Source organism: Rutidosis leptorrhynchoides, chromosome 5 (assembly GCF_046630445.1).
Source record: "Rutidosis leptorrhynchoides isolate AG116_Rl617_1_P2 chromosome 5, CSIRO_AGI_Rlap_v1, whole genome shotgun sequence".
NCBI lineage: Eukaryota > Viridiplantae > Streptophyta > Magnoliopsida > Asterales > Asteraceae > Rutidosis > Rutidosis leptorrhynchoides.
In genome coordinates this window covers 291,011,303-291,027,101 of record NC_092337.1, presented here as the reverse complement: position 1 = coordinate 291,027,101, position 15,799 = coordinate 291,011,303, and the positions used below count along the sequence as shown (strand labels likewise).

The 15,799-nt window shown below is 34.1% G+C and overlaps 1 protein-coding gene across 1 annotated transcript in view; it reads right to left on the bottom strand.

The window, feature by feature from the left end:
- The window catches only part of LOC139849427 (uncharacterized), a 59,634-nt gene extending 57,755 nt beyond the window's left edge, over window positions 1-1,879 (bottom strand). The window contains exon 1 of the mRNA XM_071839086.1: window positions 1,798-1,879. Within this exon, the coding sequence (XP_071695187.1) occupies window positions 1,798-1,879 (82 nt within the window). The remainder of the gene's footprint in view (window positions 1-1,797) is intronic.
- Between the last annotated feature and the right edge of the window lie 13,920 nt (window positions 1,880-15,799).

The following is a 15,799-nucleotide window of genomic DNA, read 5'->3' as shown; positions in this document are numbered from 1 at the left end:
TTTTATTTACTGTCATTTTATTTATCGTACTTTAAATTATTGCACTTTTAATTATTGCATTTTTATTTATCGTCATTTACTTTACGCTTTAAATTAAGTTGTATTTATTTTTAATATTTTACATTAGGTTTTAATTGTGACTTAAGACATAAAATTGACAAATCGGTCATTAAACGGTAAAACCCCCTTTTTATAATAATAATAATAATAATACTACTTATATATATATATATATATATATATATATATATATATATATATATATATATATATATATATATATATATATATATATATAGTTTTTAAAAATATAGCGTTAAACTTGGCTAGCTCCCTGCGGAACGAACCGGACTTACTAAAAACTACACTACTGTACGATTAGGTACACTGCCTATAGTGTTGTATCAAGGTTTAGGTATATCCACTCTATAAATAAATAAATAACTTGTGTAAAATTGTATCGTATTTAATAGTATTTCGTAGTAAAAATATAACTATTTCGTATACACCTCGCATAACATCAACCTTGTAAGTATGACTAAATATTGTAGAAAGAGAGATAAAGAAGTAAATTGAAGTGTGTGGAAAATGGATGACAAATGACCTCCTTAAATAGTGAAATTTTGGCTGGGGGCCGGATGGCAAGCCGTTTTGTGTGGCCGGTGCCAAAGGCAAGCCGTTTTTGGTAGCCAGTGCCAAGGAAAACCATTTTTGATGTGCAAAGCCGGTGGGTAGGCCGGTTCTAGCCCCGGGTCTTGCTGTTTGCTTGGATCGTTTTGCTCGTTCCCAGGATCGTAACTTGGTTTCCAAGGTTATAACTTGTCTTTCACCGTTTTCGCTCTAGAATCTTCGTTTTAGCTCCAATTCTCTTAATTCTTTTTGCACCGTCTTCGTAATTACTTGATCTTCATTTTTAACCGAAAAAGCGAGTATTTTGGCCATAAATCTTGGAACTTTATTGTTTTTTGGCCTCAATACCGTGGTGAATATGTAACCTTTTAGCCGATATCAGATATTCCACACTTAGACTTTGCTTGTCCTCAAGCAAACTTCTAATTTTTAACTTCAAGAAATCTTTTCAGAGTTGCCTTTCTATTGGCCTAAGAGGTTTGCTTTTTATTATAGAGCAAAAAATAAGGTAAGTCATCTATGTTAGGGTTAAAAATATCTCTGCAAGCATGTGGGGAGGTTACATGACTTAGGCTAGCTTTCACGGGTCACTCAAATCACACAAGTGTCAGGGTTCCCTATAGATCTAAGAAATGAATTCACTCATAGCCAGTCATGTTGTACCCATCGTCATAGGCTTGATAAAGACTAAAATCCTTGCTAATAATGCGAAAAAGGTAATAACCATAGCTTCTAGGTCATTTGTCAATCTGAAAAGGAATTTTGGAGTCGTGGTCAAGTTGTTTTAAAGGGTGTGAAAGAGGTGAAATATTCTTTTTAAAGACTTTTATTCTAAATTTCGGAAGTAAAAGATATATAGGAGTGCTGATATTTTTTAGAAGAACTTATGAAATTTTCTCCTTTTGGGGTGATAGGAAATATTCGACAGAATTATGTTGTGATAGAGAAATAAGGGTGAAAACTCATAACGAGAGAGAGAGAGAGAGCTATGAGTTTTCTGAATGAAGAAATGAGCATCTGAAGGCCTCTATTTATAGTAGAGGTGAGTCGTCAGTTCTGATCCCGGGTCGCCAGTTGCTTAACCATGGGTTGCCAGTTGTTAACCACGAGTCACCAGTTTCAAGCTCCGAGTCACCAGTTATCTAACATGGGTCACCAGTTGCTTACCTGGGTCGCCAGTTTCCAAATCTGGGTCACCTGTTTTGGAATCTGGGTAGTCAGTTTCCATTCCTGGGTCGCCAGTTTCCATTTCCGGGTTGCCAGTTTTCTTTTTCGAGTCGCCAATTTAAAATCCTGAGTCGCCACTTATAAAAATGAGTGGCCAGTTATCAAAATGAGTCACAAGTTTATGTAATTAGGTCACCATTTTTGGTAACTGTGTCACCAGTTTCACTAATTGGGTCACCAGTTGGTGTAACTGGTTGGCCAGTTGTGCATTTAAACTCCGTGATTATCGTATACGAATTCCTGATAGTTCGTCGTTTAAGTAGTGGTATACGTTTTGGCTTGAAAGTTAGCAAATGCACTTTCTCGGGGTTCCTTAGACTCATATTAGTCACACACAATCCCCTGAATTACCTTTGGATGTTCCTTGTGGATGTATTTGAAGTATTGTGTAAGCAGGGTTTCGTGTGTGTTTTCATGTGTGTAAGTCTTGAAACCTCTTAATCTTTGTATATGAATTAGATGGGCTTCTAGGTTCTTTATAAATCGTCATATGCATGTCTTGAATAAGTGCAGGTATCTCTGGTTAGTGATCTTGAGCTCTTGTGATGGTCTTCTAGGTCGGTTCTCTGAAATTAGGGTTAGAAAACCCTAATTTAGGCTCTTTTTACAGCTTTTCCGCAAAGTGATCTTTTAAAGTCATTTTTTAAAAAACATAGTGGATTAGTACGTTTAATGAACTGTTTTACTTGAAAACATATAGAATATGAGTAGATATCGTTAGTAAAAACATGACTTTTTACGCGATATCAATACCCCTGAAATTATCTCCATAAGTAACCATTGGACCATCCTTTTCTTGATAGTCCATCAGCAGGGACTTACAGCTGGTCATATTTCTTGAACCACCACTGTCAATATACCAGATTTGCTCATTTTAAATGCCTTGTACAATAACAGATAGATCAGTTGTTGTTGGTGAAATGTCTCGTTCTTATTGATTAAAAACGTTCCATATTAATTGATTTCGTTGCGAGGTTTTGACCTCTATATGAGACGTTTTTCAAAGACTGCATTCATTTTTAAAATAAACCATAACCTTTATTTCATAAATAAAGGTTTAAAAAGCTTTACGTAGATTATCAAATAATGATAATCTAAAATATCCTGTTTACACACGACCATTACATAATGGTTTACAATACAAATATGTTACATCGAAATCAGTTTCTTGAATGTAGTTTTTACACAATATCATACAAACATGGACTTCAAATCTTGTTCTTATTTTAGTATGCAACAGCGGAAGCTTTTAGTATTCACCTGAGAATAAACATGCTTTAAACGTCAACAAAAATGTTGGTGAGTTATAGGTTTAACCTATATATATCAAATCGTAACAATAGACCACAAGATTTCATATTTCAATACACATCCCATACATAGAGATAAAAATCATTCATATGGTGAACACCTGGTAACCGACATTAACAAGATGCATATATAAGAATATCCCCATCATTCTGGGACACCCTTCGGATATGATATAAATTTCGAAGTACTAAAGCATCCGGTACTTTGGATGGGGTTTGTTAGGCCCAATAGATCTATCTTTAGGATTCGCGTCAATTAGGGTGTCTGTTCTCTAATTCTTAGATTACCAGACTTAATAAAAAGGGGCATATTCGATTTCGATAATTCAACCATAGAATATAGTTTCACGTACTTGTGTCTACTTTGTAAATCATTTATAAAACCTGCATGTATTCTCATCCCAAAAATATGAGATTTTAAAAGTGGGACTATAACTCACTTTCACAGATTTTTACTTCGTCGGGAAGTAAGACTTGGCCACTGGTTGATTCACGAACGTATAACAATATATACATATATATCAAAGTATGTTCAAAATATATTTACAACACTTTTAATATATTTTGATGTTTTAAGTTTATTAAGTCAGCTGTCCTCGTTAGTAACCTACAACTAGTTGTCCACAGTTAGATGTACAGAAATAAATCGATAAATATTATCTTGAATCAATCCACGACCCAGTGTATACGTATCTCAGTATTGATCACAACTCAAACTATATATATTTTGGAATCAACCTCAACCCTGTATAGCTAACTCCAACATTCACATATAGAGTGTCTATGGTTGTTCCGAAATATATATAGATGTGTCGACATGATAGGTCAAAACATTGTATACGTGTCTATGGTATCTCAAGATTACATAATATACAATACAAGTTGATTAAGTTATGGTTGGAATAGATTTGTTACTAATTTTCACGTAGCTAAAATGAGAAAAATTATCCAATCTTGTTTTACCCATAACTTCTTCATTTTAAATTCGTTTTGAGTGAATCAAATTGCTATGGTTTCATATTGAACTCTATTTTTTGAATCTAAACATAAAAATTATAGGTTTATAGTCGGAAAAATAAGTTACAAGTCATTTTTGTAAAGGCAGTCATTTCAGTCGAAAGAACGACGTCTAGATGACCATTTTAGAAAACATACTTCCACTTTGAGTTTAACCATAATTTTTGGATATAGTTTCATGTTCATAATAAAAATCATTTTCCCAGAATAACAACTTTTAAATCAAAGTTTATCATAGTTTTTAATTAACTAACCCAAAACAGCCCGCGGTGTTACTACGACGGCGTAAATCCGGTTTTACGGTGTTTTTCGTGTTTCCAGGTTTTAAATCATTAAGTTAGCATATCATATAGATATAGAACATGTGTTTAGTTGATTTTAAAAGTCAATTTAGAAGGATTAACTTTTATTTGCGAACAAGTTTAGAATTAACTAAACTATGTTCTAGTGATTACAAGTTTAAACCTTCGAATAAGATAGCTTTATATGTATGAATCGAATGATGTTATGAACATCATTACTACCTCAAGTTCCTTGGATAAACCTACTGGAAATGAGAAAAATAGATCTAGCTTCAAAGGATCCTTGGATGGCTTGAAAGTTCTTGAAGCAGAATCATGACACGAAAACAATTTCAAGTAAGATTTCCACTCGAAATAAGATTGTTATAGTTATAGAAATTGAATTAAAGTTTGAATATGATTATTACCTTGTATTAGAAAGATAACCTACTGTAAGTAACAAAGGTTTCTTGATCTTGGATGATTACTTGGAATGGATTTAGAAAACTTGGAAGTAAACTTGCAATCTTGGAAGTATTCTTGATTTTATGAAACTAGAACTTTTGGAATTTATGAAGAACACTTAGAACTTGAAGATAGAACTTGAGAGAGATCAATTAGATGAAGAAAATTGAAGAATGAAAGTGTTTGTAGGTGTTTTTGGTCATTGGTGTATGGATTAGATATAAAGGATATGTAATTTTGTTTTCATGTAAATAAGTCATGAATGATTACTCATATTTTTGTTATTTTATGAGATATTTCATGCTAGTTGCCAAATGATGGTTCCCACATGTGTTAGGTGACTCACATGGGCTGCTAAGAGCTGATCATTGGAGTGTATATACCAATAGTACATACATCTAAAATCTGTGTATTGTACGAGTACGAATACGGGTGCATACGAGTAGAATTGTTGATGAAACTGAACGAGGATGTAATTGTAAGCATTTTTGTTAAGTAGAAGTATTTTGATAAGTGTCTTGAAGTCTTTCAAAAGTGTATGAATACATATTAAAACACTACATGTATATACATTTTAACTGAGTCGTTAAGTCATCGTTAGTCGTTACATGTAAATGTTGTTTTGAAACCTTTAGGTTAACGATCTTGTTGAATGTTGTTAACCCATTGTTTATTATAATAAATGAGATGTTAAATTGTTATATTATCATGATATTATGATATATAATATATCTTAGTATGATATATATACAGTTAAATGTCGTTACAACGATAATCGTTACATATATGTCTCGTTTCAAAATCATTAAGTTAGTTGTCTTATTTTTACATATGTATTTCATTGTTAATACACTTAATAATATATTTGCTTATCATTTAACATAATTAACCAAGTGTATCAATATCTTAATATGATTCATATGTACCTAGTAAGACGTTGTTATAACGATAATCGTTATATATCTCGTTTTCGAGTTTCTTAAATTAATAGTCTCATTTTTATGTATATAACTCATTGTTAAAATACCTAATGAGATACATACTTATAATAAAATCATGTTAACTATATATATAACCATATATATGTCATCGTATAGTTTTTACAAGTTTTAACGTTCGTGAATCACCGGTCAACTTGGGTGGTCAATTGTCTATATGAAACCTATTTCAATTAATCAAGTCTTAACAAGTTTGATTGCTTAACATGTTGGAAACACTTAATCATGTAAATAACAATTTCATTTAATATATATATAAACATGGAAAAGTTCGGGTCACTACAGTTGAGAACCCATCCAATGATGGGTTCTGGAAGATTCATCTTTGATGATTTCATCTTCCTGGCAGCTAGCTTGTTAGACGAAGCAACACTAATAATAGGGGTTATTGATATGGGGGAAAACAAAAGTATATAATCTAGGTCTAGGAACAGGTTTAAAGGCAACTTGGTTGGTAAATTCTTGAAAAAATGAATGTGATATATAATATATGTTTCCACATGTAAAATATTTGATCTTCTTTCCTTGATGTGGTTGATTATGCTATCTAGAAGTAGATGGGTTAGAGTTCTGACTCATCTGCTGGTTGTTATTAACAACAGCAGGAGTGTTTCCAGCTTTTCACGCAATACATGAGTCATTGAAGACTCAACAGACTCTACTCCCTTTGATATTTGCATTTTGCTCTTATGAGCAGACTTCCTTTGAGATACAACATCAATTGCTACTGCCTTATATTTATATTTTGATTTGATGATACTTGATAGTTCAGTAGACCTGGCAAATTCAATTCTTTTGCTGGTTCTTTAATGACCAACAAACCAACAGAGTTTTTTGTTTTTGACACAACAGGCGAAGAAGAAGAAGTACTTGGAGAATTTTAAGAGTCTTTCAATTTAGATTTTGATCTTTTGTTGAGTGCATCCCTCTTTATCTCAACTTCTTTGGGAGACATGTAGAAATCACTACTAGGATCAGCAGACTCATAGTTTTAGATGCTGGTTTCCTTAGACACCGTTTCATTCTTCATTATCTCCTTCATGGACGGTGGTGGGGTGACGATAGTTCTCAAAAAAATGTATTAAGACCTTTTACCATTAACTACCTTGACAAATGTTTCGGGAAAATAGTTCCAGGATTTGTTACAAGAACTGGGTCCATGATTGATACATTAGATAAGGCAGCTCCAACGGCATAGTCACCATCAAAAAATGCTTGTACTTTGGCTGGTACTTGCTCATTAACGCATTTAGCAGTGCATTGAGCAGAAGTGCACTAAGAGGTGACCACTTTCTTTAAGTTAGTTAGCTGTTCCTTACATCTGATACTTCTACATGAAGAGTTTGTAGAGCAAAGTTTTGGTTTTTAGGATTTCAAATTTCATGATTTAAAGTTTCAATTTCATCATATTTGTATTTAACATTTTCTTTTAAAACTTTAATGTTTTTTAACTCTTCTTCACGTTTACTCCCCTTGCTGAGGTCTATTATAAGATAATCAAACATTTCGACTTTTTCATCATCTGTATATGTTCAAAATTTCCTACCTTATACAACATGTGAGATTTCTATTGAGGGGAGTCCACCTGGGAGTTAACTTCCCTCACGCAAGCCATGAATGTACTACCTTTATTATCCTCATCAACTTCTTTGGCCATCAAACAAACCTTTGACCATAACAAGTTTGATTCTCTTCAGTATCACTGTCTGAAGATGAAGATGATCAACTAGTCTCATCCCAGTCATGATGCTTAGCTACCAAAACCTTTTCTGGTTACTTGTCTTTCTTATCTTCCTTTGCTGCTTCTTTCATTTGGGCCTTCATAGCTTTGTACTCATTCTTGTACTTTTATGCTTTAGTGAATGAATTCGCTTGAGTGGATTGCCTTTTGGACATGCACTTAGATGCAAAGTGTTCAAGCTTCCCACAATTGTAATACTCTGATTTAGGAGTTGCATAATACTTGCTAGAATAACCCTTTTATAGCCTCTTACTGAATTTGTATGATCTGATGGTTTTGCTGCGATTAAAAGATTTAAAACGCATAGCAAACAGAGCCATTCTGTTATAGAGTAGAACCCCCGTCCATTATTATTCATTATTGAATCGCTATTTATAGAGTTCATAGAACCCTAATGACTAACTAAACTCTAATGGACCCAAGCCCACATATTGGACTTGGGCCTAACCTATTATCTAACATGGTATCAGGCTGGGTTTGATTCCGAAAGATAGTCGGCCGCCACGAGCCGCTATCACTATACTGCCGGTCAAACTATCCACCATCTTCTCTATCACCATCCTCTCTATCGTTATTTTTTTTTTCTTATTCGATTCTGTACGTTACCTTTTGTTTTTCAATAAAATCACATGCGGAATAGCCGTGTTTAATCTATATATTCACCTATCGAATCCTTTGTTTTATTCACAACATCATACCATTCACTGATGCACGTGTATTCTTTGAAACCACCGCCGCACAAAAGTCACCTTCTCCAACCTTAGATCCATTCCTAAAATTTGTTTCCATATTTCTCAATTTCTTAATATATTAAACCGAAAAAGATGATTAAAAAAAAAAAATTCCGGCAAAACCTCACAATATTCCGTGCAGCACATGAGACTTATCTTCTCAAATAAAATCCTATTTATTTTATTTTTATCTTTTACGCTTGTTTATTTTTTTTTTTCTTTTAATATTTTTGGTTTCTTCCTATCCTAAAATTAAATAAACTTCTCTCGGTGTAGTTTGTTCAATCACTACATCTAAACCTTTTCCTTTCTGTTTTTTTTCTTTCTTTTTCTATTAGCCAACCTTCTAGAATCATAACCAAATAATCGGCGTGAGGCTGAGCCGCCTAGCTTGACTAGGTTCCAAACCCCGAAAAAAATAGGAATACAAAAAAAAAAATTTCTTTTGCAGCGTTGAAGATGAATGTTATCGTGGACAAAAGTTCTATGCCCAAGTTCTGCTCCATCCTTAGGCAAAGCAAGTCACGGCGTAAAAGAAAGAAAAAACGCTACGGAAAAGGAATACGCAGTCAAGTAATTGCAACCACATCCGCGTGTATCATTCTATTCGGTGCAACAAAGAAGAAAAAAATGTTACTTTTATTTATTTGTTAGTTTTTATTATGTTTGTAACTCCAGTCCGAACTTTCGAGATTTCGCCGTTCGAACTGCGAGGGAGTGTTAGATAATAGGTTAGGCCGAAGTCCAATATGTGGACTTGGGTCCATTAGAGTTTAGTTAGTCATTAGGGTTCTATGAACTCTATAAATAGCGATTCAATAATGAATAATAATGGACGGGGGTTCTACTCTATAACATATTCCTTCAGCAATGTTTTCCATATCATCACTGTCAGTGCTTCAGCAATGTTTTCTTTCTCATAGGTAGCTAGAGAGCGTCATTCTTTTATTCATAGTAATGTTGCATGTTTAACAATTTGTAGTTTAATTAACTAAAATGTCACAATTTCATTTAACTCCAAAAGGTCGCAATTTCCGATCTGAGTTTTTAATTTCCGTTCACGTTTGGGGGGATTCATGTATGTCTTTATTATTTTATTATTATTATTATTATTATTATTATTATTATTATTTTTTCGTGGGACTTTACGTATTGGCTGGACATGTTTTATGGATATATAATATATCTATACTTATTGTAGCATATTCACATGCTTTATTGCACTATATGGTTACATGTTTGTATTACATTATATAGCAATTAATTTATACGTACTTACATATCACATGTTTTATGTTACATAGTATACTTATTTGTCTATGCCTACATAGTATACCATCTATTTTATACTACATATTATACCTACATGCTTCTTACCAACATGTTTACGTATACTTATTGTACTTACATGACTTGTTATACTTGCATATTTGACACTCACATATTTTCGTATATGTTATATTACATTATATTGTTATATGCTTTATTTACCTATATATATCGTATTGGAGTATACATTATTCATGGTAAAGTTTCTATTTTATCAACTTTACTTGTATATTTTTACTTCACATATCGGATTTCATGGTTCTTTCTGGTCGGAGGTCCCTAGAAAGCAGCCTCTCTGCTCTACAGAATAGGGAGGGACGACTTCCTCTACCTGGGGACCGATAGGTATCCTGGGTAGAAGAATGACTTCCCTTTTACTTTAGGGTAGAGGAAAGGACTGTCTACATCTAACCTCCCCCATACTCCACTTTAGTGGAATTGGGTAATGTTGTTGTTGTTGTTGTTTGGGGGGATTCATGGGTGGGAGTTCTCGCTATTGTAAGAATGAAGACGGTTGGTATTTCAAGGTACGTAATGGGAGTAACACTGTGCGACGACCGATTCAAAATCCATTTGACAAGGAGAAGAAGATGAACGCCACGAGGTTTTTCATCACTAATCTTCCTGAGAGGTTTGATCATCAGGGATTGAAGTTGTTGTGCCAACCTTATGGGATGATCATGGACGCATATGTAGCTCGCAAGCGATCGAAGTCTGGTCAACGATTTGGTTTTGTATGGGTTTCAGATTTAAAAGATCCGGAAAACTTTGCGCAATTGTTATCATCCCTTTAGTAAGACAAAGTACGGCTTTATGCTAAGGTGTCTTGGTTTGAGAAAGGCAGTCACAACCCTTATGGGAATTTGTACAATCCTGGGCCGAAAAAGGAACAAAAAGCTCCTTCGCACATGGAGTTTCCTACACCTATAGAATCGTATGTAAAAGGGGGTAATAGTCACGGTAATGCTTCTAACATGAAGAACAGTTCAAAGTCAGGTGTCATTGGAGATTCCATTAAGAAACTGGTGTTACTGGAGTATGACTTCATCCAAATTCCAGACGCACTAGACTCAATGTTATCAATGGTGTTCGACGTTTGGTAGTATAAAGATGGTGCTTAAAGAGGAAGGATTTCTGGATGTGGATGTTCAACATGTGGGTGAATTATGGATTTGGTGTAAATTTACTTCATCGGATTCGTGTATGTCTTTCAAGGGTAAGGAATACTTTAAGTCTATTTTTTCGATTATTAGACCCATTACTATGGATTTCGTATTGGAAGAGAGATTGGCTTGGGTCGAAATTGTGGGAATTCCATTATGTGCTTGGAAGAGTTCGGCTTTTAAAAAGTGGCTAGTTTGTTAGGGAGATTTATTTCTATAGATAGTCACGAAACGAACGATGTTAGTTTGCAAAGTGTGTATTGCCACCCGTCAAAATAATTTGATTTCTGAAGATGTGTGGTGATCATTAATGGGGTTGATTATATATTACATGTATATGAAGTAGTTTATAAACTCATTTTTGTTGAAGGGGAATTCGTTGATAAGATGAATAATGATGACATTTCAATCTTTCCATCTAACTTTGTTGCATCAAGAGGAGGACTTAGTTGTATAGCAGTATAGGATACCCCTTCGACTAATAAAGAAAAACCTATTGAAGTGGAAAGTCCTACTGTTTTGAAACCAAGTAATGAAAAGGTGGATGTTGAGTTAAATGGAAAACCATTTTTCAAGGTTGGTGACAAAGTAGAAAAGGAATGTAGCTCCCTTCATTCCAAAAAGGGTGGGTATGTTGAGTTATTTAAAGAGAGATAAATTGTATGGCAAAAACTGGAGTAAAAGCTGGATTTAATGAGACTAAACTCATAGATTTATATACTCAAATGATTGATCAAATTAGGGTGTTAATGAACTCATGAATTTGTTGTCCGTGAATATAAGAGGGAATAAGAAAAGGAGGAAGCGGGTTTGGGCTAAGGAGATGTGTTACGTGATGTACACTTTCTAGGGGTGCAAGAATCAAAGATGTCTCGACTTGAACTTTTCGGTTTAGATCGGGTGGCATTATTTCTATTTCTATTTAGGATCCTAATTTTTTGTAAAGGAATGATTTAGTGTGATCCAAATTATGTCATTGTCAAGGGTAAGTGGGTCAATTCTATTGTTCCGTTTTTATGATAAACGTTTATGGGTCACAAAATAGTCAAGAGAAATGTGAGCTATGGATTAGATCGGAAAATTTCATGAATGATAATGTTGGAGAGTTTGTATTGTTTGGGGATTTTAATGAAGCTAAGGAAGAAGGTGAAAGGTTCGGGTCGATATTCAATAGAGATAAGGCAAGTGTATTCAATTCTTTTATTGGTAATACCGGTCTTTTGGATGCGCTTATAGGAGGAAGGAGATTCACTTGGGTAATTAAAGCCGCAAGCCCGCAACCAAGATGAATAGAATGGATAGAGTGTTGGATTCGTCTAATGTTTTGACAATTTTTGTTGACATGAAATATATTGCTCTACAAAGAGGTTTGTCAGAACATCTCCCTCTTTTTTTCATAATAAAAAAGTAGTCTGACTTTGGACCGACCCCGTTTAAATTTTTCCACTCGTGGAATAATCAATAACGATTTCCATGATATGATTACAGAAGGTTTCAGTAAGCCGGATTATGCTCTTTTTAAATACTTTTTATGATAAGTTAAAGTTTCTAAAGGGCATATTGAAACCATGGGTTATGAATAAAAGAAGTCTGACTATTTTAGGGAAACATGAGATTTTGGAAAGGTTAAATACTATTAATTTGTTGATAGATAATATGTCTGTGACGTCAACAATAGTGGAGGAAAAGAACAATCTTACATCAGAGTTAGATCATATATATATATATATATATATATATATATATATATATATATATATATATATATATATATATATATATATATATATATATAAGTGAGGACGCATAGATGCTTCAAAAAGCTCGTATCAAATAGGACGTTGAGGGTGATGAAAACTTTAAATTCTTCCACAGCATGTTAAAGCAAAGAAGGGTTGGTGAAACCATTAATGGTATTAATTCGAATGGAGATTGGATATCGGACCCGTTGGAAGTAAAAGCGGAGTTCTTGGCCTTCTATCAAACTTTTCTAATACCGATAATGCTTCGTTTATGCCTTTTTTGCAGCCTGAAAAGGTGTTATCGAGTGCAGATTATGACGACTTGGTGAAGGATATTACGGAAAAAGAAATAAAATTGGCAGTGTGGGATTACGGTAGTGATAAATCCCCGGGCCTGGACAGTTTTTCATTCGAATTTGTTAAGTTGTACTGGGACGTTTTACGAACATATTTAATTAATTCTATTTCGAAGGCTTTCACAGAGTATTGAATTCCAAAAGGCGCCGGATCAGCATTTTTTACGTTGATTCCGAAGGTGGCTAACCCGTCAGTCATTAGTGACTATCGTGCGATTTCGTTAATTGGTATTCAATAAAAAATTATTACTAAAATCTTGGCGAACTGGTTAGCTAAGGTTATTAATTCGGTGATTAGTCTACAGCAATCTGCCTTCATTGCGGGTCGTCAGATTCTTGACGGACCGTTAATCTTGTCTAAAACAATGGATTGGTACAGAAAGTTGAAGCGGAAGTTATTTATTATAAAGGTGGATTTCAAAAAAGCGTACAATAAGGTGTCTTGGCGATTCTTTGTGACAACTGAAATTTAGATTTTCGATTATAGTAGGGTGGAGCGTCGCACGCCCATTTGGCGCACCGCGCCATCGGGTTGGCAGGTCTGTTGTACTTCATTTTATGACTTAAGGGTAAATGGGTCTTTATCACTTATGTCAACCTACTGGTAACAAAAAGGAGTTTTCAGCCTCATTTTCATTTTTTACATATTTTCTACAGACATTAGAGAGAGAGAGAAAGAAGAGTGTTCTTGAGTTCTAGAGTGAGAAAGCTCATGTTTAAGGAAGAAGAAATTAATCCATCCCCAAATTGAGGTTCAATCTTTGTGTAGCTGCTATCTAACTTAGTTTTACACTTGTGGTAAGCACTAATTCCGAAGTAATTTGTTTAATTTCGTGTAAGGGTTAGGGTTTGGGGTGGTATGATGTTCAAGACCCATTTCCTTGTGAAATTAGGGTTCTTGATATGCTAATTGGGTTTGTGAACCCTATTTGGCGACCTAGGGTTTTGATGGATAAAAATTGCAAGATTTAGGTCTTGCATGTGTTTAATTTCTCATTAGAACAAGTGTAAAGTTGTGTTGATGGTACATCTATGGAGTTGATTTGGGTGTAAACCCTAAATTGGATCAAATGGGTTTAGTTTTAAAATGGGTCTAATAGTGTTTAGAGTACTAGACAAGAGTAAATGGGTGGATTTTGGGTACTAGGTCACTAACCATTAGTGATTTAGGGTATTAAATCATGGCCTTGAATTGGTTGGGTGACCAAATACAAAATGGGTTGAAACTTGCACTTGGGGTGTTTTGGGTTGCAAAGGTTATGGTGATTATAGCTTGCTATGTGTAACAACTCGACTTTTTACGTTAACTTTCGTTTACTTTAGGTTAAATACTTAATGACTGTTAGTTAAATTCTATGAATTTATACGCCAAAACCCTTTTTTTTAAATACTATTTTTTATATATGCTACATATTATTTGATTTCATACTTTGGTTTAGAAGTATGCGAGAGACTTAGAAAACGCAAGAAAAACGTACGGTTAATGAAAATCGGAAAAACGTCTTTTAAGGCAACGAAACGAAAGATAATTCACTTTTAATAATTATTTATATAATCATAAAGTTTTTACGATACTTTTAATTTGTTAGAAGTTTTATAAATTTAAAACGCGTAGAATTCGCTAAAACGCTCGGTTAACGTTTCAGCTTTCGAGTTCGGTTAACCGACACATAGCAACAGAATAAATAATTATTAAGTAAAATAATTATTCTATATAATTAATGAAAATTAGAATTCTTTTATTAATTATAAGAAATTAAATTAGTTTAAGAATCTGGTAGAATTAACATTTAGCGATTCGGTTTCCGTTTTCGGCTAACGACACTTAAAGGCTCTTAACGTGATCCCATAGAAAATCATCTAGCAACATTTTAAAGTCTATAGACTCCCTTTTGGACCCTCTTGGCCGAATTTTCCCATATATGGGCATTCCTTACTTAATTTTGGCCTGTTTGCTTGACTAGCCTAACCTACCAGCACAAATAAGCCCTTAAATCAAGTTAATCCCTAATTATACAAGGCATAAACATATTGCAGCTGAAAACCACGAATTATTCATCCTCCTTCATCATATAGTTGCCTTTTTCCTTCCAAGCTCAAGAACACCTTCGATTGCTTGCTCGTTTGCTTGATCGTTTATATATTCGTGACCCTCTCATCGTGCTCAACACATCTATACCAACAAATGTATGATTAGGGTAAGATCCAAAAACTCTATTTTTCCAGATTTCATTGTTATTATACATGTATAGGTTTGCTAGTGTGTCTAGTGCTCAAACCATGATGCGTTTTGTCCGATTTATTCCTTATATGCACGTGAATGCTATTTTGGGGGACCCACAAATTTGACCAGACCCTTACTGAATTTTACGTGTTAAATAATGTTAATAATATTGCATATTTAGATTTCTATCGAAAATTTATTAAGTTTGCATGTGGATATCACGCGGTTTCGATTAACGGTTAGTAAATGGCATGCACTTAGGGTTTCGATGTGAAATTGTGATGAATATGATTTTTCTGGAATAATATGATGCTTGATATCGGCCAAAAGGTCACGTTTTTACCCCCCGATATTAGGCCCTAAATCAATAAAGTTTCAAGCTTTGTCGGAAAAATTATCGTTTTTCGGTTGATATTGTAGATTAAGTAATTACGAAGGCAATGCAAAAAGAATCAAGTAAAACGGATCTAAAACGAAGATCTTAGAGCGAAAACGGTGAAAGATAAGAAATCAAGTTACGATCCAGTGATTTCAGCTGACCAGGCAAGCCAAACGGCCTGGGAAACGGCTTTCCTGTTGATAATG